Consider the following 25,489-nt stretch of genomic DNA (forward strand, 5'->3'; position numbering starts at 1 on the left):
GCTTATAAACATGCTGGAAAACAATTTGAGCAAAATTTGGTCTTACAAATATAGAATTGTGTGGGAAAAAAAAAATAACTTTTACTTTTCTTCATGGTATCCCGGTTGAGGATGGCAAAAAAAACTTGCCACTATGCGTTATATTTTTTTAAAAATTTTTATCTTCCATTTTTTTTTAATAGTAAGAAACTGTTTTAACACATTTATTAATTATGACTCTAAGGATTCTTTTAAGGAGGGAAGTGTGGACAAAAATATAAAAATTACATAAAAATGTTATAAGACCAGTGCGAATTAAACAAAAACCTGCTTATTTAAAAGACTGCATAACTTAAAATATAAAAATAAATATTAAAACGCATAAAGTAAATTAAATATTAAAACACATAAAGTAAATTAAATATTAAAACGCATAAAGTAAATTAAATATTAAAACGCATAAAGTAAATTAAATATTAAAACGCATAAAGTAAATTAAATATTAAAACGCATAAAGTAAATTAAATATTAAAACGCTTACACTAAAACGCAAAAAATGAAAACGCTAAAAATATTATATAACAATCTTATTGATTTATCATTCTTCATTTATTCTTATATCCAACTTGATGAACTATTATTTCTCATTATTCGTAACTTACTGATGATAATAACATTGAAAATTGATAATAATAATGATTGAGCATTACAAGCAAGCTACATGACAAATTCACGATTTATAAGGATAACCTATGATAAAGATATCAAGCTTACGATTTAAACAAACCAACGTGCAAAATCTATTCAAACAAACCAACGATTGGGACAAAGCAACGATTACACAACTTGATGGTCAATACGATAAACCACTTGGACAACAACTAATTATGACAGTTTAATTGAAATTATGAGAAGGCTTCTTTTAGAAGAAGGAGAATGTTGAATAATATAAATTATAACGTGTATTATTCATATTATATCTTTATTTTAGTTTCACTTTCAAATTATATTTTCATTTTAGTTTTACTTTAAGTTAAACTTTTTATATATATTCTAATTTCATTTTTGTAAAAATGTTATATAAATGATATGAAAAAGAAAACAGATAAAAAATAATATTTTTACTTTTCTTCACAATCAATGAAACGTTTTTTTTATTTAAAATTTTTTATGGGGTAGGGGTGGGGTAGGTATTGATATGTTACGACCAATTTTATAAAAATATAATTGATTTTTTTTAAAAATTATAAGACAGATACTGATAAATCTTTTTTAAATATTAAAAAATTTATCAAACTCTGATATATAATACAGTATGTACCAAATAATCTATTTCTCATAATACTAAATTATTTATGCGATCAATTGATTTCTTTTTTTAAAAACTATGAAATAGGCTGCTTTATCGTCTTATTTTTGTTAAGTATTCTCATTTTAAAACATTATTATTAGTATAAAAATATCATTCGATGGGGCGAAAAAAAGGTTTACGCTGAGTTTATGCGTTAACGTATAAGGCAAAAGGTTGATGAGAGTAACAGTGGGCATAATGTGCAACGTGCGGGTTCTAGCTGCTTTGAAGTCTCTGATAGGTTCATTCTCACTTCCACCGTATATCGATTCGGATAGCTCAGTAATCTTAATTTTGATTTATTTAGAAAATATAAATTTTTTTTTTATTGCTGGTTATCATATAGTTTGATAGTTCAGGATGGACAATATCTGCTCCACTCAATAGTCCTGTTTATTCTTAATAACACGTTGACTAATTCAACTCAAACATTAATTGTCTTCCTTTCCTCTCTCCCGAATGGCCAAAACTAAATAAATACGATGGGGTTTCTCATCATTGTATAGATGGGAAAATTAAAATGTGGAAACAAATGAAATGGCTCATTCATTTGGGAAATAAATAGGAATTGATCTTCTTATTTCAAAAAAAAAGATTTCAATTTTTAAAATAAATATGATCTAATTCTTTTTTAAAAAAATTAATATTATAAGATTTTCAAAGAGATATCATTAAATAATTTAGGGATAGCATAGTGAGGGCTCGCTAATAGTAAGCGCGAAATACCGCACAAGGGATGCGTAAATTACAAAATACATAATGTTGAATTATACAACTATACTATCGTTTAGCAATGAATTACGCATCGCTTCAGCGATATCGCGTTTACTATAAACGCTTGCAATAAAAAAATGGCTGTACTAGGATCCCAATCAAGATTTCACTATATTTTAATGTTCTGTTCCTCCATCTAATATCGATTTTGATCCATTATTATGAATCACTCCCCCCCCCCCAGTTCGGCAAAAAGTTAAGGTAAAATATGTTCAAGTGCTAACCGATAAGTAGAAAGGCTCGTATTGAGGATTTTGCGGCGGGCAGGATATCACATATTTTAAATTGGTGGTAGAGTTATTGTTGTTTTTCCAATCCACGCCATCTTTTGACACGTCGTACCTTGTCATTTTATTTATTTTTAAACAAAATATAAAATTTTCCAGGTAAAAATAAAATCTTGCCCTCCATTTTAAGATTGGGCTTTAAAAAAATACTATAATTTTATATTGAAGAAACAGCTATTTTTTTTGTGTTTTGAGGTGGCTGATTGATATTCCTTATCCTTACACAATTCTTTATTATTCTGATCAGGATATGAGATGGCAGGAATTGAAATAAAATTGATTTTCATTTTGGTAAAACTTTTTAAACAGCATATTAATGACACCAAAGTTTTTCATATTATTTTTTACGATTTAATGAATGAATGAATGATGATATAAACTCTTATAAATGATTTATTATAAATCGTTTCATTTTTTCTTCGTTTCCTTTAAAATAGAATAAAGAGTCAATAATAATGTACGGAGAAAACCCATATTCAACAGATTTTTCATTTAATTTTATCGCAATACTAATTAGCACGCTTACATTTAAATTGAACGTGCGTTAAATAATTCGGAAGGAGGGGACTTATCATGACAAAATTTCCGTAAAAATATTCACTATTCAATACGCTTAACGCCAATGAATAATATTAAACATTTAAGGTTTCATTCTTACCTTTTTAATAAAAAAATAATATCTATATTTTTTAATACGGTTCATTAGATGGCTTGAAATAAAAACGAGCGTATGTATAGACCATATGAATCGGCACACTCCATTGTTGATCGGTGGCTAACGTTATCAACTTAGTGAGAGAATTTTGTTTGGATTTAAAGATGAATATTTCGATGGGAACGGAAAAGTAGTTTATAAGCTTGATAAAAAAAGGGGATGTTTTATAATATTTATTTTTCAAAAAAAGATACATATTTAAAAGCAAGAAACATTAAAAATGATAAGATTCTTCGGACTCAGCAATAAAAACAGGAAAGCTTAACACTATATAATAAATTGATAAGTTTCTATTAAACCCTTTAGAAGTTTCATGGGGTCTAACTCACTCCTAAAGATTATAAGATATTTATTACAGCAAAAAAATTAAATATATAACTTGTTTTCAGTAGCCTGCTATTTTATGTTAAAATATATTTCAAACTTTCATGCATTTTATTGGATGGTTTTTGTTTGATATTATACGATTTTTGTATTTTTAATATAAGGTGATCCTCATCTTGAGGTATTAAAGAACTTTTTTATTTAAGATACATTAATATTTCGAATTATAATTATATCGATATATTTTCGTGTGCTACCGGCATCATTTAGGCCTATTCAAAATGTATACATATCAAAAAATTTACTATTAGTATTCAATTCGAATTTTCAAATAATTTGTTTTTTAAAAACATATAAAATAATTCTTGAGAAATAAATTGACATAATTTTATATTACGAATTATTTTCTTGCTAATTTTGAGCAAAAAAAAATTATCATAATAATTTGATGATTAAGAACATGGGATCAAGTTATTAACGAAATTAAAATGAATATTAATTTAATTTATAACGCCAAAGTTTCTTAAAGATCTTCTTTATGAGACATGCGATTTTTTTGACAGCAAATTTATTACAATTTACAACTAACAAAAGTTCACAGGTAGTTGATCCTACTTCGTTAATCACATCACTCATGTCAGATGAATAAGCTTACAATAGAAATGCGAATTAATCTAATAATTCTTTATTCGTATTAAAACAAAATGATTAATTCACTATTCGCATTCTTTATCAAATATTCGATTTGGTATATTAAATTAAGCAAAACGTATGATAAAAGGAAGTTGTTCTGAGCGTGCTCCAAGAGATTCCCTGGATAATATAATTGTTCCAATTCGTTTGGTAAACCGATGATTGTGACGATCCACGCAACACCATTGGCGTTAGAAAACCTATCTTTATCAGATGATTGCTGTCCTCCGCAGTATGCAAAGGCAAATTATATTAGTAATAAATTTGGATTCATGTAATCCTAGGTTGCTGGCTTTAAACTAGGGTAAATGGCGATACAGAAATCAGGGCTAAGAAGTGCAGTCCAAAACGGAATCGATATGTGGAGGACAAAGATTTTCAAACCAGAACTTGAAACCTTGGAACCTGGGATAAAAAAAATAGGGTTTTTTTTATTCCCGTTAGAATTTTTTTTAAAAAAAGTCTAGTTCCTAAAATTTTGAAAAGTGGCTTTTGGGTTTCTGTTCTAAACTCCGCTTCAAACAACAGTTTAAAATTCTATAGCAGATTTGTCACGTCTTGCAAAAAAAAATATAGATTATTAATAATATCTTTGTAAAAATTTTACTATATTATTTACATTTTTTCCTTTTATATGATTATGGATAAAGAAAAAACAATTGTTAAAATCAACAATTATAGGTTATTATGAAAAACAGAAAGCCACATAAGATAAGGAATGAATGAATCATCAATAAGGATTGAAACGCAGCCTAATAAAAAATATTTGAGGCAATGTTAATTTTCCTTCATTTTTTAATATAAAACGTAAGTAAAAGTCATTTAATGATTAGTGAAAAGAATCTGATGGTCACCCTTTTTTCTTTATAAAAAATTTCAGAAGAAAGTAAAATAACTGGAAACGGGAATTTTATTAAAGATGTTAGTTTATTTTATTTAAGTATATGTGAGTAAATGTCCAAAGTAAGAAGGTTAAAATTTAACCTGTCCGAATTAAACAATAATTAATATATTATTAAAATATACTAAGAATCAACCTATTATCAAATATAGTTTTTAATAGTTCAATTGTATATCAATATGAATATTAAATTAAATTCAAGGATATTACATGTTTTAAATGGTCCATTTTATAGTAAAATTAAGAAATATGGCGATTTTGATTTATATTTGAAAATCTCTATAAAATCTTTATTCACTATGAATTCTTTAAAATAATAATAATAAATAAATTTAATAAGTTTAACTTAATAGGTGGTTAATTAAATATCAAAGCTTAAAGATTAATGTAAAATTTTGAATGATACAAAGTAAATGGGGTGTATGCTATATATTCCACTTAACAACTTGCGTTTTTCCCCACTCACCCTCTACAAGTTAATCAGTACATCTAAAAATAAACCTTTAGCGGTGATTGAATAATAATTTTCTTGCACCCATAAACAGATGTAATTTCGACTATAACACCCTGATATTTCAGTTCGCCGCCTTGGTTAATAGGTAGTTCCAGAAATATCTTTCTCACTTGATTAATAGCTATTCTCCTATATGCAGAATCATTTTCTGGAAACTTTATTATTTGTAATTGAATAAATAAATATTAAGCTAATTTAATTATTAAATATATAATACTTTATGATGTATAAATTTTTTTTTTACAGTTTAACGCAAACTATATTACCATAAAAATTCTACCATGCGAGAAAGCATAACAATAAGAAAACTCCTTCTATGGTTTTATCGCTATTATGGACAGATTAGCGTTTTTTTAATAAAAGATTTTAAAATGGAGAGATTATTTAAAATAAACCATTCATAAGAATGCGACAAATACTATTTTTAGTAATTTTATTCTAACTATGTTTCTAGTAAATATCAGAAATCGAAAAAATAATTCAATAATTTACATATTAAGCGCCATATTCACCTAAAATTTGCAACGCTTATTACAGTCAAAACTACCCAATGAGAATTGAACCAATAATAAATGCAAGGTCTGGAATCATTGATTCTCTTACCCTGTAAAGTATAACAAATCTTAATCATATCGGCTTTAAAATGAAGGGTTGATATGATAAAAATAATAGGAGCACATATTATCTTCGCCTGAGAATTAAAATATTATATCTCTATTTTTTGTAATTTTACAGGAGAGCAATTAAAAAAAAATAAGCTTCTATTGTTTTCAATAGAATTTAATTTGAGTATTAATCATATATCTATTTTTTAATGTAAATAGAATAGTATAATTATAAAAAAAAATTGATTAATGTAAAAGAGTCATTTTTGACAATTCTCAGGCGACGATATGATCTTACAAGCCAAAAAAAGTAACTGTTTTTATAATAAAATGAGAATATATATATAACTAATTATTATAATTTTATTCAAGTTGTGAAAGGTTAAGGCTTCGATGTTTCCTGAAAATTATTTTCTATTCAAATAAAATAAATGAGAAAATTTTTAATTTTTTTTCAAAAATAAAATGTTTTGTTTTAAAATTTTACGCTTAGGCACTCATCGAACAGTAAGAATAATTTTATATAATAGTAAAGAGTTAATTTTAAAAAAAGACTAAATTAACATTGTTTTGTTAATATAAGGTTCTAATAAATATTTTAGTAACATTAAATACGCCATAATTTTTAAACTAAACATAGGGTTGCTCAAAAATGAGGGGGGGGGGGGTGCGATAATTTTTATTTTAGTTATTCCCTTGCCTATTACACGCCTAATATTTTAAACAATTACTAATATTTTTTAATTAATTTTAAAATTATAAAGAAATTCAATACTTTAAGATCCAAGAAGTTGTCCTGGCTTTTCTCATTAGACAAAAACGATGACCTGCCATTTTTATTTTTTCGATTTAATGTCGGGCTCCCATCTTTTGTTTTTTTGTCATAAGAGATTTTTGCTCCGGTCTTGTATATAAAATCCGAATCTTGGCTAGCTAAGAATAAGTTAACTGTTTGACCGTTCAACAAGGTTCTGTGTTTAGCAGGGGTGTCAAACTTCGTGCGAGAGGAGGAATGGGAGAGGGGGTAAAAAATATATAATTAGAATTGGCATATTAAATCGAAAATTAATAGTTTATTTATTAAAGGAATCTAACCATGAGATACAATTTATAGATAGGTAGAACACCAGTGTCTGATGATATAAGGGGAGAAAAAATAATACTAATTTTAAAAAAAAATCTATATAAAATGGTACCTTAAGATTTCTATCGGGTTCTACGTAAACTTCTGCTCCCAAAGAGTTTATAACAACGTAGGGAGAATTCAAGTCTTCGCTTTTCATCTTGGGTTCTTTTTGGTTGACAGCATCTTTGAATGCCTTAAATTATTTAAGTAATTTAAACATTACAATGAATATTTGATTATAATATTAGGGTCAGATTCTCCGCTCCGCCTTACAGTGGATATCAATTTTGATTTACTTAAATTTAAACTATTTATATTCCTTAACGTGCCATAATATCATATCATAATTTTAAAAAATATTTTAATGGCAAAGAAACATGTTTAATGAAAAATAAGTTTAAAACTTATTCCAACATTTTGATATTTCAAACCATGGTCAAAGAATACAAAAATTAAAAATTAGAGTGAAAATATAGATCCTACGCTAATCAGGTGATTATTTTTAGTAGCCAGTATATTTTTTTTAATGGCAAAAAATACGAAAAATAAATTATAAAATTTGTTCAGAAGTTTAGATAAAATTGAAGTTACCACGGGCAAGGATATAAAAATTATTTGCCTAATAATTACTAATACAACCTCAAGAATATCCAATACAATCACAAAAAAATACAGTTTATTGGATGAGAGTATAATTATATTTTTTCTAATATATTATTTAAATTAGTAATACAACCTCAATAATATCCAACCCAATCAATAGATATACAGTTTGGATGAGAGTATAATGATAATTATATTTTTCTAACATATTATTTAAATTACTAACATAATCTCAAGAATCTCCAATCCCAAAAGAACAGTTTATTAAATGAGAGTATAATTATCTAAAATTTGCCTAATATATTATTTTAAAAATTACTAACATAATCTCAAGAATATCTACTCCAATAAAAAATAAAGTATTAGATGAGAGTATAATTATCTAAATTTTTTGTTTTAAAAAACCGTTGAAAGATTATTTAGCATTTGTAGGCAACATTTTGTGAATGTTAGATTAAGCAAATCCTTGGACGTAATCTCTATATAAGTAGAAGGCAAATGGGCCAATTCTTCGGCTCTCATGAGAGCATTATTCGATTTAGAATCAGAAGGCGCTATGGGGGATGTGGGTTCGGTATCCCTTTCTTCCTCTAAATAGTCGGGATTGTTTTTGAGATCTATAGTTAGCTTGAGAAAAAAAAGAAAAAATAAATGGAAAAATTATATCTTCTATTTTTTAAAAAAAAGATATAATGATTCGCATCGTAATCATTTTTAATTTCTATTAACATTTTAAGTTAGTCTCAATTAAATGTTTCTTTTTTTAAAAAAAAATAAAAATAATAAAATATGATTTACATAAAATATTTATATAATTATTATATATTATATGATAGTTAGTCCTAAAATATTCAAATTATCCAATCTCTTCTTTGAAAATATTATATAAAATATAGCATCTTCTTTTCTTAATAATAATTTTTTTAGTAAAAAGGGTCATTTAAAATTTATGAAAAACTTATCATTTACATTTTTTTAAATTTCTTCCTAGATTTTTTGAAATCTACAATAGGTCGAAATATAGTGGAGAGACTTCCTTCCACTTATAACAGACTTTTTGCCCCATTCTGTCAGCTTATGAAATATTCTGTCAAGGAAATACTTATCCTTATTGAGATTCTTTGGGTTTATAATGCTAATTATCATTGAACAATTTTTATTTTATAAAATGGAAATAAATTTTTATAATGTAAGCATTTTAAAAAATAAACAATACCTCCCAGGGTCTCTGAACTTTGTCGGAACGATAGATCCCCGCCTCGGGAACGTATTCCGCTTGGTCATCGTGGCTAACCAATGGCTCTATCAGTGGTTCCCACAGGGCTAGGTATTCGTTGTAATACCTTTTATAATTAGGATGAAGCAAAAGTATGAAAATTTGCAATGAAAAGTTATTGTGCGTCAAGTGTTAAATATCGTCAACTGAGTATATAGTATTTCATATCCATTTCGATAAATGAATTCTTTAGTACTATTATTCTTATACATCCACAGTAAAAAAAATATGTTAAAATATAATTGAGATATATCGTTTATTTGCATTAATACATAAAAAATATTAACTTGGGAAACATTCTGACTCATAATTATTAAAGATTTATTATTTTATAATAATTACAAAAAAACTTTCCAACATGGTGGTGGATACGAGACTGAGCTTCTTGGATGAAGCTGTGCCCAGCATCCTTCGCATAAATTTAAATATTTTAATAGTATTCCTAAAGCTTATAACTATAAATATAATAACAATAATAATAAAAATCTTATATCGTTTTTTATTCTAACAAATGTTCAACAATGCTTTTATTTTTACTATTGTAATTAACAGAGTTGTTAAAGGATCTAGATACAAGTATCTAGATCCTGTATCTAGATATAAAAATGTGATATCTGTATCTAGATAGATTTTTGATTAAAATATCTGTATCTAGATATTATTTTAGACGATGTATCGGTATCTAGATCCATTTAAAAGGTATCTTTTAACAACTCAGGTAATTAAGAAGTGCTAGCAAGATGCAATAGAGATGACATTATAATTTCCCAGAGAGAAATGTTAATTATGATTGAGCATTTTAGGGAAATTAAAAGTTTCGATTATAAATGTTTTTAAAAGAATTGCAAAACAGTATCCAAAACTTTCAAACTAAGAATAGGATCACGTTTTCATCTTCTAAAGAGTAATTTTAAATTTTTTATTTTACATAACACAGATGATTTTTCCATTTTCATTTTGTGAAAATTACATAATAAAAGTAGGAGCTTAAAAATAGACAAAACTTCCGAAGCAGAGGGAAAGACTTTATGTATTACCAAATATCATTATCAATATAAAAAATATGATATAAAAGGCAATACTTTTCAAATTTATATATATTCAAAGAGGTATTATTTAAGTTTACAAAGGATTTACCCAGCTTCAAGACTAAGTTTAAGCCTAGCTTTCATCTGTTTGCCACTCCAATCTTGAAGTTTAGCCGTGAGTATTTTGCATTGAGTTTTGATCATAGGGACAGTCCTATTGTCGACCCCGGCTTCAATAGTTATCAGAATGCTGTTAATTGAGAGATCAATCTTAAAAAATTTGTACATATTTTTAATCAATAATATTTTTTTCATTAGGTCATGTAGGTAGCACAGGCGGGGTGGGTGGGAAAGTAGGAAATTTCCCGTCTCATCGGAATACATGTTCTTGTAAATATTATTTTAAGCTAATAAAAATTTCATCCTTACACCCCCCCTCCTCACCCCCTTCCCAAAAAATTTATATACTATATCACTATAAACAAATGATTTTTGAAATCTTTAGAAAAAAGTAATATAAAAAAAATGAAAAACCAAAAATTAAATTTATAAAAATATAACATATCCAAAGGTTACAATAAGTGGTCTTAAAGGCCTTTAATAAAATATATAGGGTGAAACCCCATCTAATATTCATCCCCCCCCCTAGGAAATCCTGGATATGCCTATAAAATAATAATAATATTATTAAAATATTCTCTATTTAAAATTTTCATCACAGGCAAAAAAAACAATTAAAAAAACCATTTAATACACAAAATCAGTATCAACCATATTATGTTTTTATGCGTAATTTATTTGCTAAACTTGTTCCATATATTTTTCTTTTTCATATTGGCTATCTTCCTCACTACCTTCGGGGGTCTCGCTATATAGGTTTTCTTGTTGCAATAATTGCTGTTGTTGTAACAACAACTCGTCCTCTCTGGCTTCATCTGAGAGGGCCTTTGTTTCCATGCTCAATGAGTCCAAAGCTTCATCTCCTAGTTCTACAAGATGTTAAATTTGATTACAATTATATTGATAATTCTTAAATTAGTTCCCTTTTATCAATAGTTTTATAATTTTCATATTTTAATATTTGCAAATTGGCTTTATTTAATTTTTAGTCACTCATTTTGATTCCATGACTAAATTTTATTTTATATATTTAAATAGATTTCTATATTTTTTTGAGGAGAGAGAAACGTCGTAATACATAAAGATATTGTAAAAATAAAATTAACTAGGGGGTTATCATTGATTACTTACTCTTTTATTAAGATTATAAAAAAATGTTAACAAATTTGGCCTATCATTTATAGGAAAAATATATTTGTTATTAAAATTCAGTGTAAATGTATTTACCCCCCTCATTCCATTTTTATATTTTAAATATATTTATACCCCTTTTATTATAGATTTTATGAGTCTTAATTTTAAATATATATTTTTTTAAATTGAAATCAATAAAATTATACTCAAAATTTAAAATAAATTCCTAATGTATATATTTATACCGGTATGAAGAAACCAATAATCGCAGGTGGATAAATCTTTGATAGCCCACAAATTTTCTGGAAGTGCTAGCAAATCCTCTTCCGTCTCAGCAGGCTTATAAATATTAAAATTCACATTTTACAGGTGTTAAATTTTTTAATCATTTTTCTTTCATTCTTTCATTTAAGCCTAAATAAGCATAATTCGTTGAGCTGTTCTTATCAAAATAATATAACAAGGGCATTATTAATGCATAGAAGTTTTTTTTTGAAATAAAAAGCCAAATATACAATCTTAAGCATGAAAGTAAGATATTAAAAAAATATGCCTGTGAACTAGTGATCTGCATCGGGCCTAATTTTTCAAGCCTGGGCCTGACCCGAAATTTTTTTTAAAAAAATTTACCGGCCCGGCCTGACCCGATTTAATTTTAAATATAGAAATTAATTTTTATATTTACTCAAAATAAAAGCCATATGTTATATGGCGTCTAGCTCTATAAATAAAATCCAATATTTTTATTTTACATAAAAAATTAAATATAAAATAGATAAATCTAAATATATTTAATTAAATTTCAAAGGCCCGACCAGACCCGGCCTGAAGCCCGTTCTGATCCACATAAATGAAGCTCATGCTTTCGAATATAGAAGAAATAAATCGATTTTAAAGTTTAAAACCTTGGGAGGGCCTTTGATACTAGTCACGGCTGTGAGTACTCTGATAGTCGCGGGCGATATATTCAAAACGATGTCCGACACCTGAGCTAGTATTTTTTGTCCGAGTTTGGTTAAAGAATCACATGTTACAATTACATTGAGCGGGTTTAAAATCTTTAATAATTAAAATGGAACCATATTTAAACGTCATATTAATTATCAAATTTGTAATAAAAATATTCATTTTAAAAAGAAAATTACTTTAATATGGTGAATACTTATAATTTTATTAATATTTTCGAACTTAAAAGTTTTTTTAAAAAAAATTAAAAGCTAATTCATAATAATCGTGAGTTAAATAGTTATTAAAATTTTTAGTGTTGTTACAAGGCTCGATTTGAACCGATTTTTAAAAACGGTTAACTATTTCAGCCAGAAAAATATTGTCTAAACTTCGAGATATCGCTAATAGATGTCCAGACCTAATCTAAATATTTTCAAAATAACCTTTTTTATTGATATTGAGGATCACGGTCTGGACCGGTTTCTTATTTAAGGATCTTGATCCAAACTAAAACGGGACGGTGCCCTTAACTCTTCGCATTCCAGCTAATTGAAATTCAATTAAGAATAAATAAATAGTCAGAAATGATGGTACTTCGAAAATTATCCCTTAATTTATAAAATATTAGATAAACTTTGCTTACTACCTAGCAATAAACTTTAGACCTACTAACCCGTTTCTACCCTAATAGGTCCATATTTTTAAATTTTGAGGGATAATACAAGATTTAGGAGTGAGAATCGTTCCAGATTTTTGTTTTTAGGGATTAATTCAACCAAAGCACTCATAGGCCCGTGTTTTTTGTACAAACGAACGTTATATTAGATATATACGCCCCCCCCCTCTCTAAAAATTAAACTGAAATTCGTTTAAGGCCTAGGATATAGTGAGCTATTTGTTTATGTCATAGTGTCAATTATTGATTACACATACTAAATTTTTTTAAGCCCTGGGACATACATTATATAATGAGTTAAAAAATAATATTTTCATAATAACCTGTGCCGTGTTACCTTCCCTCAAGTGTTTCGGGAAAGGGCAAGCAATAATTTGCAGTTTGTGAAGCTTTCCGTCCATCAAAGTTTTGTCAGGCGTTCGATCGTACAAAAACCCCAATTGAAGCTATGATTTTATAAAATAATATAATAAAGTTAATGATATAATAATGAGTGATAGAAACATTTGAAAAAAACGAGTTATTTGAATATTTTATTGTCACCGAGATAATAATCTTCTTAGCGATTTTTGGTACAAAAGTTGTTTTTCTTTCTCCCTCGATATTTAAAGGTAAGGGTAAAACAATAATCGTATGATAAACTTGAATATATATTGATGCACGACAAAAAAAAAATCTGGACTCAAATTGTTTTAGTATTATTTTTTTTTAAAAAAAATTAAGTTACCGTGAGTATTAAAGCTTTCGTATTCCAGTCAAGAGGATCTTCAATCAATATAATTTCGGGCTCGTTCAAAGAAAATCGAATATAAATACTGGGAGTGGTCTTAGAATCAACCGCAATCTGTTCTTTGGCTTAAAATCAATATATATTTATTGTAATTTAAACAAGGACTGGAATTAAAATTATTTGTGCGGATCGGGCCAGATCAGAATTTTATAGTATAAATTTAACATCGAATAAGATGTCAGTAGTTTACAATTATTTTTTTTAACATGCAATACATAAATTACATTAATTCATTAAACTATCCTGTATTATAAATATATTTAAAAAAAGTAAGGAAAATTAAAATCAATGATTTATTTTCCTAAACTCATTTCCCACAATTACCCTTGATTTTTTTACGCCTAAAGTTATTTACGAACTGCACAATAATCATTCGGTTCTCACTTGTTTTATCTGTTTGAGTGGCCTGAACGGCGGATCGCGCTTTAGCGATTGGTTTGTTAACGTCATTTTCGCTGGAAGGCATGTTTTTGGTAAAAAAATCACCGACCGACCTCAAAAAGTCGATACAAACGCAAGCGTATAGCCTATATTTTTAAAAGTTTTAAGAAAGGGAAAATTAATTAACATTGGCATTTACTTAGTAAAGAATAAAACCAAACCAACCATTCATAAAAATTAAAAATTTGATATGAATAAATAAAACAAACTGAAATTACTTATTGATGGCGGCATTGATGGTCATGTTAGAATTAGCGTCTTTGAGAAATTCGAAGTTTATCAAATGACTCATCTTGCCATGGTGTTCACTATCAGGACTTATAGTGTGGTTAATCAACTCGGGCTCATTAATTTTTCTCATCTCTATCATCCTGATTTAATAATATTTTATGGGTTTTTTTTAAAATTATTTATTTTTTGCTTGATATATGGTTACCACTGATAAATGAATTAGTAACCATATATTAGTATCAGAGTTGTTAAAAGATACTTTTTAAATTGATCTAGATACATATACATGGTCTAAATGTATCTAGATAAGATACATCGTCTAAAAACATATCCAGATACAGCTACAATTTTTTATATATAGGGTTTCTTATTATGAGAGTACAAAATGCGCAAATAATTTGTACTCATTCAAATTAGAACACCATATAAAAAATAAAAAAAATGTCAATATTTTTATCGTTCTTTCGAGCAAATTCTCATTTAAAATTTTTTTTTACATTAAACTTATAAATTATTTATTTAAAGTTAGCGGAATATCTATAAAATTATTTTAAAATTCTAAATAAATTTATTTGCTTAAAATAATTTTGTAAATCAATGATATTGTTTTAATAATTAATGGGCGTCATGGATAAGCAAGGATTTATATATTCACATGATGAAAACATCCTTCACAATCTTGAACTGATTTCTAAGAATTTTAAAATAATAATATTTAATGAATATTTATATTTTTTTATATATGAATAATATTATATATATATATATTTTAATATATTAGACTAAATATTTTTTGATATATAATTATATTATATGCTCATATGAGATAAAATGAATTTTGCATTCAAATATTTTCATTTTTGAGATAAACAAGCATTAAATAAAAATATATCAAAATGTATCTTAATAAGTATCTAAAAAGATATCGATACCTCTTAAATAATCTCTAGATACAGATACCAATACTTTTATAACAAGTTAGATATCTATACGGTATTTTTATATCTAGATAATTTAACAACACTGATTAATATATATATGGTATTTACTTCTATCCATTAATTATTTATTAAATTTTGCCATATTATTGCATCATGAATTACAATTCTAATAGACATGTACCGGATATGATAAAAAATATTTTCATTAACTCTCTTATATTTCAGTGGCAGAAATATAAAAAAAAAATATTCAGTGTTAAACAATATTAAATTCGTTCCTTTGTCATATTAATCTTCGGAAACATCGGCCACAAAACACTTCCCTTCCTGAAAAAGATATAAAAAAAATTACCAATTTCACGAGAGATCTTAAAGAATATTTTTATTTTCGCCAGAACGTCGACTTAAAAATTTGCCTTTTAAAGTTCTTATCATATTATGGCTCCATAGTACTATTAATCATTTATTTTAGTCTTTTTTTAAAAAAATATATATTTACTTTTTTTTGTTTTGCATATAGTCAAATGCATGAGTTTCTCATAATTACCTTCGAAAATGGGATGTTTAGATTTTTCATTAAACCCAATGCTGTAGTCCTAAAATTAACGGCGAGGGCAGTTATTAATCTTAAAAAAAAATAGTAAGGGGCCAGCTAAAAAGGGCAAAAAATATAGGCGAATTTTTGCTTTTCCAAGACTTCGATGCAAATATTTTTCAACACATATATACAAGGCATAGGGCAATTAATTCAATAATTAGCCATAGTCTTACGAGGGCCAGAATACCAAATATCATGGAGATTGCTAATCCGGTTGACATTTGCCAAGATCAAAAATAAATTAATACTCTAAATGAACTAATTATGTTTTTATGCCAATGGTTATAGCTTCCATTGGACTATGTAGAGAGGAACTTTACAAAAAAAAAAAAATTATTTTTAAATTTATCCATATTTAATCTGGGGGGGGGGGGTTGTAGTAACACTTCTTTTTCTTTTTCTCTTTCTAAATTATCATAATGCAATAAAAGTATTTTTTGAGATTATACTTAAAAATCTAGAACACTTTTGAGATTATACTTAAAAATCTTTTATTTTTCAAAAACTAAAATCTAACAATCAATCAATAAAAAAAATATATTAATACATTAAAAAAAATCAATATTATTTTCTTTTAAATTAATAACAATAATAATAATATACATATACCTAGAACACCTCCCTTATTTTTAAGAGGCGTTCTCAGGTTACTAAACATATATATAAAAAAATATTACATTTTATTATATATATTGCTCCTCTTTATTCATTAACTTCATTTATACCCATCTCTGCGAATTCTTGAGGAACTTGTGAGAAATGGTCAGCCACCAAACCAACCAACGATAAATGTGCAACCATCCTTTCATAGATCAAGGATGAGTGTTCAACAGACCTATATTCCGTTTAACTTGTTTTGCCTGTGGAACAGAAGGACACAAAGCAGCTAACTGTCCCAGCAATACTTATGTTATCAATAATAATGATAATAACCAAAATAAAGTCAATGATTCGAATTTTGCTCGTGCTAACACAATTCTGGATCGTTCTAATGTAATCCTGCCTAAGCAAGTACTCATGAATCAGAAAAATTTTGGAGTGCGTAAGACACTCATGAAAAAACCAGCAGTGCAAAGGAAAAGACCTGTCAATTTTTCTACTAAAATGAACGTAGTTGAAGAAGTGCAACAAGAATTCAATGTATTAATATATTTTTTTTATTGATTGATTGTTAGATTTTAGTTTTTGAAAAATAAAAGATTTTTAAGTATAATCTCAAAAGTGTTCTAGATTTTTAAGTATAATCTCAAAAGTATTCTTTTGTAAGAGAGAAAAAACTGGCTATATTTAAATTATATTCCCATAAAAAAGCTGCTTAACTTTTATATGTTTTACATTCTTTTTAGATTTCTTAGAATAATTATTGGAATTCCAGCAAAGAAATGGTACAAATTTTAAATATATAAATTCGTGTTTCTTTTAAAAAAAATTGATCTGTCATTGATTGAGACGAAAGTTAAAACAACAAAAAGTTTGATGATAAAATTTATTCTTTCTTTCTTTTTCGAAGAATATCTTTATACTTTATACACAATCAGTTATTTTAATATATATATTTGATTCAGTTTGCACTAAATAATTCCTCTTATTATACAATTTTTTTAGTCAAGTTGTTTAATTATTTAAAAGGGAGTTAAATAGCTAACTTGGTAATCCCGGATTGAAATAAAGGTCTTTTATCTTCAAGCGACAAATCGTAAAGGGATATTTTGGTGTCGAGGGAATTGTCGGACTTCATGTGACCTGTCAGGTGGATGTATATGAGTTGAATGCGGGAAAGAGCCTTTTTACTATCCCTTTCGCAAACTCCACCTTTACTCTAATTAAGTGTATATGATTATATTATCAAGGCCATAATTTGATGTATCATAATAAAGGCCGCTGCTGGTCCTATCGGTCTTAGGCTAGAATCGGACCAGATCGAGATCGATTTTAGAGTTCCAGTCCAAATTATTTAAGATCGCAGTCCAGCCTATTTCGGTTACATCTAGACCAGATGGCGTCTAAATGAGCAGTTTACATCCGAATTATTTTGAGGGGGGGGGGGGGGGGTAGGATAAATATTTTGGTGGTTATCTATTAAATTTTTAAATAAAATATGGCAAAATATATTGCTGTAAAAATTAATACTTTTAATAGACTTATTATAATAAAATGATATTGCAAATCATTGACCAAATCTATATATTACATACAATCATAGACATTATTTTTCAAATAAAATTTTTGCTAAATTAATAATGTGAAAACATCGCCGTGGAAGTGGCGGAAATTTTTAGAGGAGTAGGCATAGGTTTTTGACTGGGGTTTGCATGCATTGAAAATCCTGTCATATAGACGCAAAGACCAGAGATCGGACCATGGGCCTTTACTAATGTAAAAAGTTTAAAAATTACTTATAAATTTAATAGTCGCCTCTCTAGTGAATTTTAATTACATAAAAAATTACTGTTTAGAATATGATATTCACCATATTTATTATTTTTTACCAGGTTGGATGACCCATAATAGAGAGCGGCTGCTACTTTATCGAATTGAAACTTGAAGCTTATTTTGACAGGCGAAACTGATTTTTTGTCGCCTTTGAGACGATTACATAATTTATTATGTGAAATATTTGTTACAATTAGTATCGTCAAAATCTTCGATATCATCAATTTTTTAAAATAATACGGGTAAATCCACATCAAATTGATAAACTTAATAACCTGACTTTTTTAAATTTTGATAAAAAGGCGTGCTGAGAAACCATTACTTGCAGACATCGAATAGAAAATTGTAGTCCTCCTGTTACTAATGGTTTCTAAGATATCAGGAGTCAAATATTATTTTTCGAAAAATGCGTTTAAAAAAAATTGATTAAAGTTAATTATATAATGATCTGGAAAATATGATGTGTCATTTTCTTTATAGTAAATATTAGAAAATTATTTAAAATAATAATGTTGCATTTTTTATTTATTTCATAATTGTTGGGCTTGAGATCTAGTGTTTTGCTCTCCGAATTTCTTTAAATTTAATATTTCATCATTCCTTTAGAATAAATATACCAATTTTTTAAAAAAAATTAAAATTGGGATAGTCATGGATTGTTTTTTTTTAACTAAAGGTTTTTTTTTTAATTTTTTTTACTAGCATTTTTACCCTTAAATAATATTATTTAGCATTATAGGCTTTAACAAATATTTAAAAAAAAATTATTTTATTAATTAAGACTCTAGATATAATAAGCATAAAAACATTGCCTATTTTCTTCTTTTCATATAATCTAGTTTTTTTAAATGCCTTTTGTCTTAAAGCGATTATATATGCTTAGTTAATAAAATAAATTTAAAATTATGAAAGGCTTTTTTTAAAAAGTTAAATTAAGCGTTTTGGATGCTGATACTTTCATTTTAAGGCAAACTGCAGATGCGTTCAGTCATTCGTTGATGGGCTTAGTATTGGTAAAAACTTGACGTTTTGAAAATTATTTTGATACTAAAGGACCAGCCAATTCCTTTATTTATCTATCCATAGCATCAATTTTTCATTACCAAAATGTAACATTTTAACAATAGTGAATCCCTCAACAAATAACTGGACGCAACTGCAGTTTTATCGCAAGACGAAATTATCAAGGCTAGTGCAAAATACTTAATCTAAAGAAAAAGCCAAGAGTAGCCATTTTTCATAATTATAAATATATTTTATTTACAAGTAAAGATTTATAATCGCTTATAAAACCGAATATATTACAAAATGATGTTTCGTAATATTAATGTTTTCTTTCTTTCTTCCTTTTGGTTATTTATGTTTTAAAATGTAAATTATTTTATCAAAAATGAGTTACCTTATAAGGGACCATCTATTTATTTTAAAAAAAATCCCAATACTAAAAGGTTATGGGATGTTCCATTTTATATGATTTTATTTTTTAAATAAATATAATGTGTTATTAATAAAATATTAAATTCAAAGAAATTTGGGCATAGAGATCTTAGGTTCAAAAATTTATAATGTAAATAAAAATTACACCATCATTATTTAAAAAAATTCTATATTTACTAAAAAAAATTTAGTAGAGCTAAAAAAAATGGCACTTAGTTTTTATTTCTAGCGTTATTATTATCTTATCCAAATTATTAAAATAGCATTTTCCTAAGAGAATTTTGGACATATTTTGGGCCATTGATATCTCACGAATTATTAGTATTAGAGGGCTATCAATTAATCGATGCCTGCTAAATGTTCTCTCGGTGTGCAAATAAATAGGTAGATCGAATTGTAATGTTTATCGATTCGAGTCCAAAAAATTATTATCTAACCTCGAGATTTAGCCCAAAAGAGAGCCAAGTTCATTTTAATTTAAATGTAATTTCACTCAAAGATATTATTATTTTTAATAACTATGAACAATAAAAAAAATCAGAACCCTTCACAGACAGCTTTGAGTACAAAATATCCGAAATCAGATGGACAAAAATAACCCTGAAATTTTTTTAGGGCCGGACCGCCAAAAAAAGGTCCGATGCAAGGTTTCTGATAGAACTTCTTAATTAATCATTGATATTTATAAATAAAGAAAAATCCTTATAAAATATTCACCGGTACCAGGGGTTTCCTTGTTATCTTTACCGCTCTTGCTCTTTCTAGATTCAGATTTTAGAGATTTTCTTTCTTCGACGATCGGTCCTAACATCAAGGATTTCCTCAGATTAATGGTTTGCGCGGCAATATTTTCGGTGCTCAATCTGGACGATTTCGGTTTTTGCTGCGATTTTGGTGTGGCCATCGAACCGACGATATCTTGTTTGTCCTGCTTGTTGAACTGAGAAGAATCGTCGACGCTGGGAGATTTGGCCGAAAGGTTTTCGTTGACTATGTTCATAACAGTATTGAGGTCATCTTCACTTAGGCTTATCTAATAAAAATTATGAGAAGTATTTTGATTGAAGCAGGTGGCAATCATTAGTTTCGTAGGGCTTAATCTGGGGTTAGGAATAGCTAATCTGCGATAACTATGGGTCAGATCAATATATGAAGCCACCATTTATTATGAGTCAAATAATGAAAATCTCATGACCCATTTGTTTTAATCACTTTTGTAAAAAAAACATTTTGCAAAAAAAAATCGAAAGGTTCAGAGTTTTGGATATTTTTTGGTAAATTTTATAAATATTGAATATGTATTTTTTCTAACCTCAATTCCTTTAACTTCGGAATAATCTTCATAATTCGTATTGGTAGAATCCTAATAAATGTGATATAGAGAACATTATAAATATATTTATATATATTATTACTGTAAATTCAAATCAATATAATGTCCCTGATATATTTTACTATTTTTAGTAAGTGTTATAAAAAAAATGGCGCTCTAGCAACCAGTTTTTGTATGTTTTTTATTCAGATATTGAGGTAATATAAGAGCAATTATTTCATTTATTTTTTTTAAATTTTCCAAATTCATCTTTATTATTCGTCTAATATAACTAATATATAGAACACCTCATTAATCCAGATCTTGTATAAAAAAAATAGTTACTACTTTGGGGGTGAAGCCTGTGTGAACTTTCGACAAATGGCCAGTTATATCAATTTCCGGTATAGAGTTATGCTCTTCGAAGCTCAAATTTCTTCTGATCTCCAGGTTTATGTTGGCAGGTTCCAAAATCATAACTTCAGCCTTAATATTCGAAGTATTCGTCTCGTCCATTATGACCCTGATAGTGTGGGCGTATTCAAAATTTAAGGTACAAGTATTTATAAGTAAAAAAAACAATTAATATATATATCCAGATCAAGTGATATTAATGTAAGTTTAAATATATATCATAAACTGGGATTTAACGTGTATAATGAAGACATAAATTTGATACGTTAAAATTGGGATATCTTAATTTTTACCGGTGATGATAACTATCCCCCTCCTTAAGTATTTATGCTCTGATAATATTATCAAGCGATTACCTTCATCTATTTTTTAAAAGATCGGGGCGTAATAAAATTTAAAAAATAAAAACGGTCAAATTTAAACACGTGATATAAAATTTATTATCATTTACTATTTTAAAATTGCGGATTTTAAAACATTCCAAAAAATTCGTGTCTTGTCCCTTTAAAAAAAAATGAGCAAATATTAAATATTCAGAACGTTAAATCGGATCAAAGATTTATTACCGTGATATTTTGAAATCGGTCAACTCTAACATCATTTTGTCCATAATCGCGGGTGATGTTCCTTGGGCATCATAATTTTTGAGAGATTTCTAGTTTTTATGCGTTAAAATCGTTTAATATTAAGTAGTATAGTTAAAGGCTAAGGTGTGTGCATTTTATAATATATATCTAATCTTTCAAAAGCGATAATTATTCTTTTTAAAAATATCTAAATCATAATGGTTCACACATGTTAATGGTGACCACAAATTCAAAAAAAATAATAAAATGCCAATCATCAAAAATTAAAAAAAATAATTGCATTATATTAAATCTCCCAAAATCAAAGAAAATAATAATTACCAAAGTAATTTCATCGTCCAACGAATTATTTATACTATGCGAATCGTTTGGAACTTTCTGTTTAAGCAATGCGGGCGGTGTTAAAGCAAATCGATTGGCCAATCTGAGGGTTCCCAGATCCAATATGGCGGCATCGGGAAAAGAATTTCCTCGAGGAATGACGAAAACGGGTGCCCTCATTTCGACGCGCAATAAAATACGCGAGGCCGTTTTACTCAGGTTGCTGGCTACTTCAGCCGCAGCAGCGGAGGTAGCTTCTGCCATCTTAGATTTGGCGTCTGATGAAAACGTTTCTATCACGGACTTTAAAATTATAGGAAAACAATTTTTTATTTATTCTCCCTTTTCATTTTATTCTTCGAAAAAAAAAACACTTAATTGTTGCGTTATGTTTTATTGGCAAGATAGTTAAAAATTGTGTTTACATATTACAATATATATTAATTTAAGAATCGGAATTGTTTATTTAAAATTTAAAATCTTACTATACTTATATAACATGCATAATATTCTTTTTGTAGGTTATGTATGACATAAACCTGCAATCGGGCGAAAAATGGAAGTAAAACAACGACCCTTAAGCCTCCTAGTGTTACATCGACTTTGATATCGGTTTTGTTTATGTCGTACAAAATATTCCGTCTGTAGAAGCCTTGAAATGAGGGGTTTTGCTTCCAAAAGTCGTTATTGGGCCCGTTGTTGAAGAGGTATAAGGTAGCTTTGACGAGGCTTTCTGAAGTTATCTAATTGTTTTTTGGAATAAAAAGTAATCTACAAAACAATTATAATGAAATAAAATTCAAATTTTAAAGATAAGGCATTCCTCGATAAATCCATCGAACCCGATAATATAAGCAGTAAGTTTGCATATCAAATCAATTTACCAGTTTTGAAGGAGTTTTGAAGTTTGGAGATTCTCCAAAGGCTTTCCGGTTATAGGAAGGGGATGCCAAGGTTTCGTTGGTTGGGCTAGCATATGCGGAGGAGGAAGGCCTGTAGTTAGTTAAAATGCTGCCTAAAATTTGTCCGTGATAATAAGGGATATCGTTAGATGGCTTGCGAGATAAAAATGTGTTATCTTGAATCGAGATATCGGCCAGTTCAGCATCTATTTGGGTTTTATCCCGCCGTGTCATAACGTTGGACTTTAGGCCTTATAGGAAAATAGTAATTATGCAACAAGTTGCATTTTTAGATAAAAGATCTATTCAAATTTTTAGTCCTGACTGTGTTTTTATTTATCTAAAAAAATATTTGATTGTAATCCGTATATGAAAATGGGTTCAAGAAATATTAATTTTTATGTATAAAATAGAAGTCGTGATCAAAAAATTCTGCGAACAAGTTCAGGTAGGTGCTGACCTTTAATATAAATTAAGAAAATTTGCAGATAAAACGTTCTTAGATCGTAAACACGGTTTAGCAGTTAAATTGCAATTTTAAAAAGTGTGGTATTACCGATAATGGAAATGGTGGCCAAATCAAGAGAAACGTCACATATGTTGAGCGATACGGATTGGATATTAACCTGTATAAACATGTCAGTCACTTTGACGCCATTTTTGTTCTTTCTAGGAGTCATTACTAGAATATAAAATCGTGGTTGTGAAATAAAAAGTGGTTACACTAATATTAATTAATAGTTACCTATTTCTACATTTCTTAAATCATTAAGAGCATAAGTTAACTTGATTTACTATGTTTCGTACCCAAAAAAAATATGAACTTTTGAAAAAAAACCTAATGGTGCCAACTTTGAAGGTACCGGTGAAGTAGTAGATAAGATAGACATATTAGAATCACGAGGTTTGATTGATGAAGGTGGAGTGGTGTAATTCTGATTTATGCTACTCGAAAAGGTGGATAGAGCTGAAGGCGATACACTCATCTTACCTTGGGTAAGCTTTTTTTGACTTTGCAAAGAGTGGCCTGAAATGTATTATTATTTCATATTTTTTAAATTTGTAATATATTATCTCAAATAAAATTATAATCGAATAAAAAAAATTAATTCATTCTTAATCAACGGGCGTCGCGATAGGAGATAAGCACGCCCAATATATTATATATTGGATCAAAATGGCAATGATCGATCTTATAATTGAATTGATCGTAAAAAAAAAAATATTTAAAAAAACAACTGTTTTTTCCAAATGTAAAAAAAACGAGAAATAAACAGCGAAAAAAAAAAAGAGTAAGAATAAATATCTATAAAAATTTATTTTAAGAAAATTTCAAAAATTAAATTTTATATAAAACAAATAATAAACTTAATTTAACAAAATGAAGCTATTAATATTTGTTTTTTATATTTAAGATGATTGTGATATAGAAAAATTTGTGATAAAATATTGGCGATTATATTTTCAGCAAGGATTGTAGTAGTAATTTTTAAAAAAACCAAAAAAAGGGCCTTAGTTTTTGTCACCCCTTAATTACATATATATTTCATTATTTTATTCAATTTCTATTGTGATAAAATTATTTCTTTCGCCTTCCTTCATTATCACTCTTCTAATTTAATTATGTATTTAAGGATTATATATATAATCTAAACGCCGCTGTCGAACCTAATGATCCCTCGTCAAAACTGATTCCCATTCTCTTTTTCTTGAAACTTCCCTTGGTGGACACCGTTTGTAACCTCGTTTCGTCCTGGAACTTGGTATGCTTCTCCTGGGCATCGATCAAACTGATTCGTGTCATTTCGGCAATCAAGGCTTCGCCCATCTTCAGTAAAGTTAACAGGGCCTTTTGGTGCAATTTAAGGTTGAGCGGACAAAATTTCAGATCCAATCTTTTTTCGGTCATGCAGTATTCGGTCACAAAATCGGGACCGTTTATATTGGCCTAACGATAATGAAGTAGATAAAAAAAATCAAACATATCCTTAAAAAATACAATGAGATTTTTTATATTAAAAATCTAGT

At 27.6% G+C, this 25,489-nt stretch overlaps 1 protein-coding gene across 7 annotated transcripts in view; it reads right to left on the minus strand.

The window, feature by feature from the left end:
* LOC135928327 (intermembrane lipid transfer protein VPS13A-like) overlaps positions 1-25,489 on the minus strand; it is an 81,456-nt gene that overhangs the window by 23,018 nt on the left and 32,949 nt on the right. For 5 of the 7 annotated variants that reach the window (XR_010572290.1, XM_065464772.1, XM_065464770.1 and 2 more), the window contains 28 exons: positions 25,130-25,409; positions 24,300-24,488; positions 24,018-24,143; positions 23,444-23,712; positions 23,099-23,302; positions 22,560-22,862; positions 22,218-22,306; positions 21,583-21,760; positions 21,238-21,288; positions 20,643-20,958; positions 18,545-18,636; positions 17,702-17,874; positions 14,504-14,656; positions 14,229-14,371; positions 13,782-13,909; positions 13,378-13,500; positions 12,336-12,488; positions 11,676-11,769; positions 10,984-11,165; positions 10,286-10,446; positions 9,089-9,215; positions 8,278-8,499; positions 7,340-7,462; positions 6,919-7,137; positions 5,526-5,693; positions 3,088-3,248; positions 2,329-2,446; positions 1,471-1,617 (listed from right to left, as the gene is read on the minus strand). Coding sequence is in view for 6 of the 7 variants with exons in the window: in XM_065464772.1 (XP_065320844.1) it covers positions 1,471-1,617; positions 2,329-2,446; positions 3,088-3,248; positions 5,526-5,693; positions 6,919-7,137; positions 7,340-7,462; positions 8,278-8,499; positions 9,089-9,215; positions 10,286-10,446; positions 10,984-11,165; positions 11,676-11,769; positions 12,336-12,488; positions 13,378-13,500; positions 13,782-13,909; positions 14,229-14,371; positions 14,504-14,656; positions 17,702-17,874; positions 18,545-18,636; positions 20,643-20,958; positions 21,238-21,288; positions 21,583-21,760; positions 22,218-22,306; positions 22,560-22,862; positions 23,099-23,302; positions 23,444-23,712; positions 24,018-24,143; positions 24,300-24,488; positions 25,130-25,409 (4,692 nt within the window). In the remaining variant the exon portion in view is untranslated. The remainder of the gene's footprint in view (positions 1-1,470; positions 1,618-2,328; positions 2,447-3,087; positions 3,249-5,525; positions 5,694-6,918; positions 7,138-7,339; positions 7,463-8,277; positions 8,500-9,088; positions 9,216-10,285; positions 10,447-10,983; positions 11,166-11,675; positions 11,770-12,335; positions 12,489-13,377; positions 13,501-13,781; positions 13,910-14,228; positions 14,372-14,503; positions 14,657-17,701; positions 17,875-18,544; positions 18,637-20,642; positions 20,959-21,237; positions 21,289-21,582; positions 21,761-22,217; positions 22,307-22,559; positions 22,863-23,098; positions 23,303-23,443; positions 23,713-24,017; positions 24,144-24,299; positions 24,489-25,129; positions 25,410-25,489) is intronic. The other 2 variants (XM_065464773.1, XM_065464771.1) reach the window with 2 other exon arrangements.

Source organism: Gordionus sp. m RMFG-2023, chromosome 4, assembly GCF_954871325.1.
Source record: "Gordionus sp. m RMFG-2023 chromosome 4, tfGorSpeb1-WG-v2, whole genome shotgun sequence".
In the NCBI taxonomy this organism is placed as follows: Eukaryota; Metazoa; Nematomorpha; class Gordioida; order Chordodea; family Parachordodidae; genus Gordionus; species Gordionus sp. m RMFG-2023.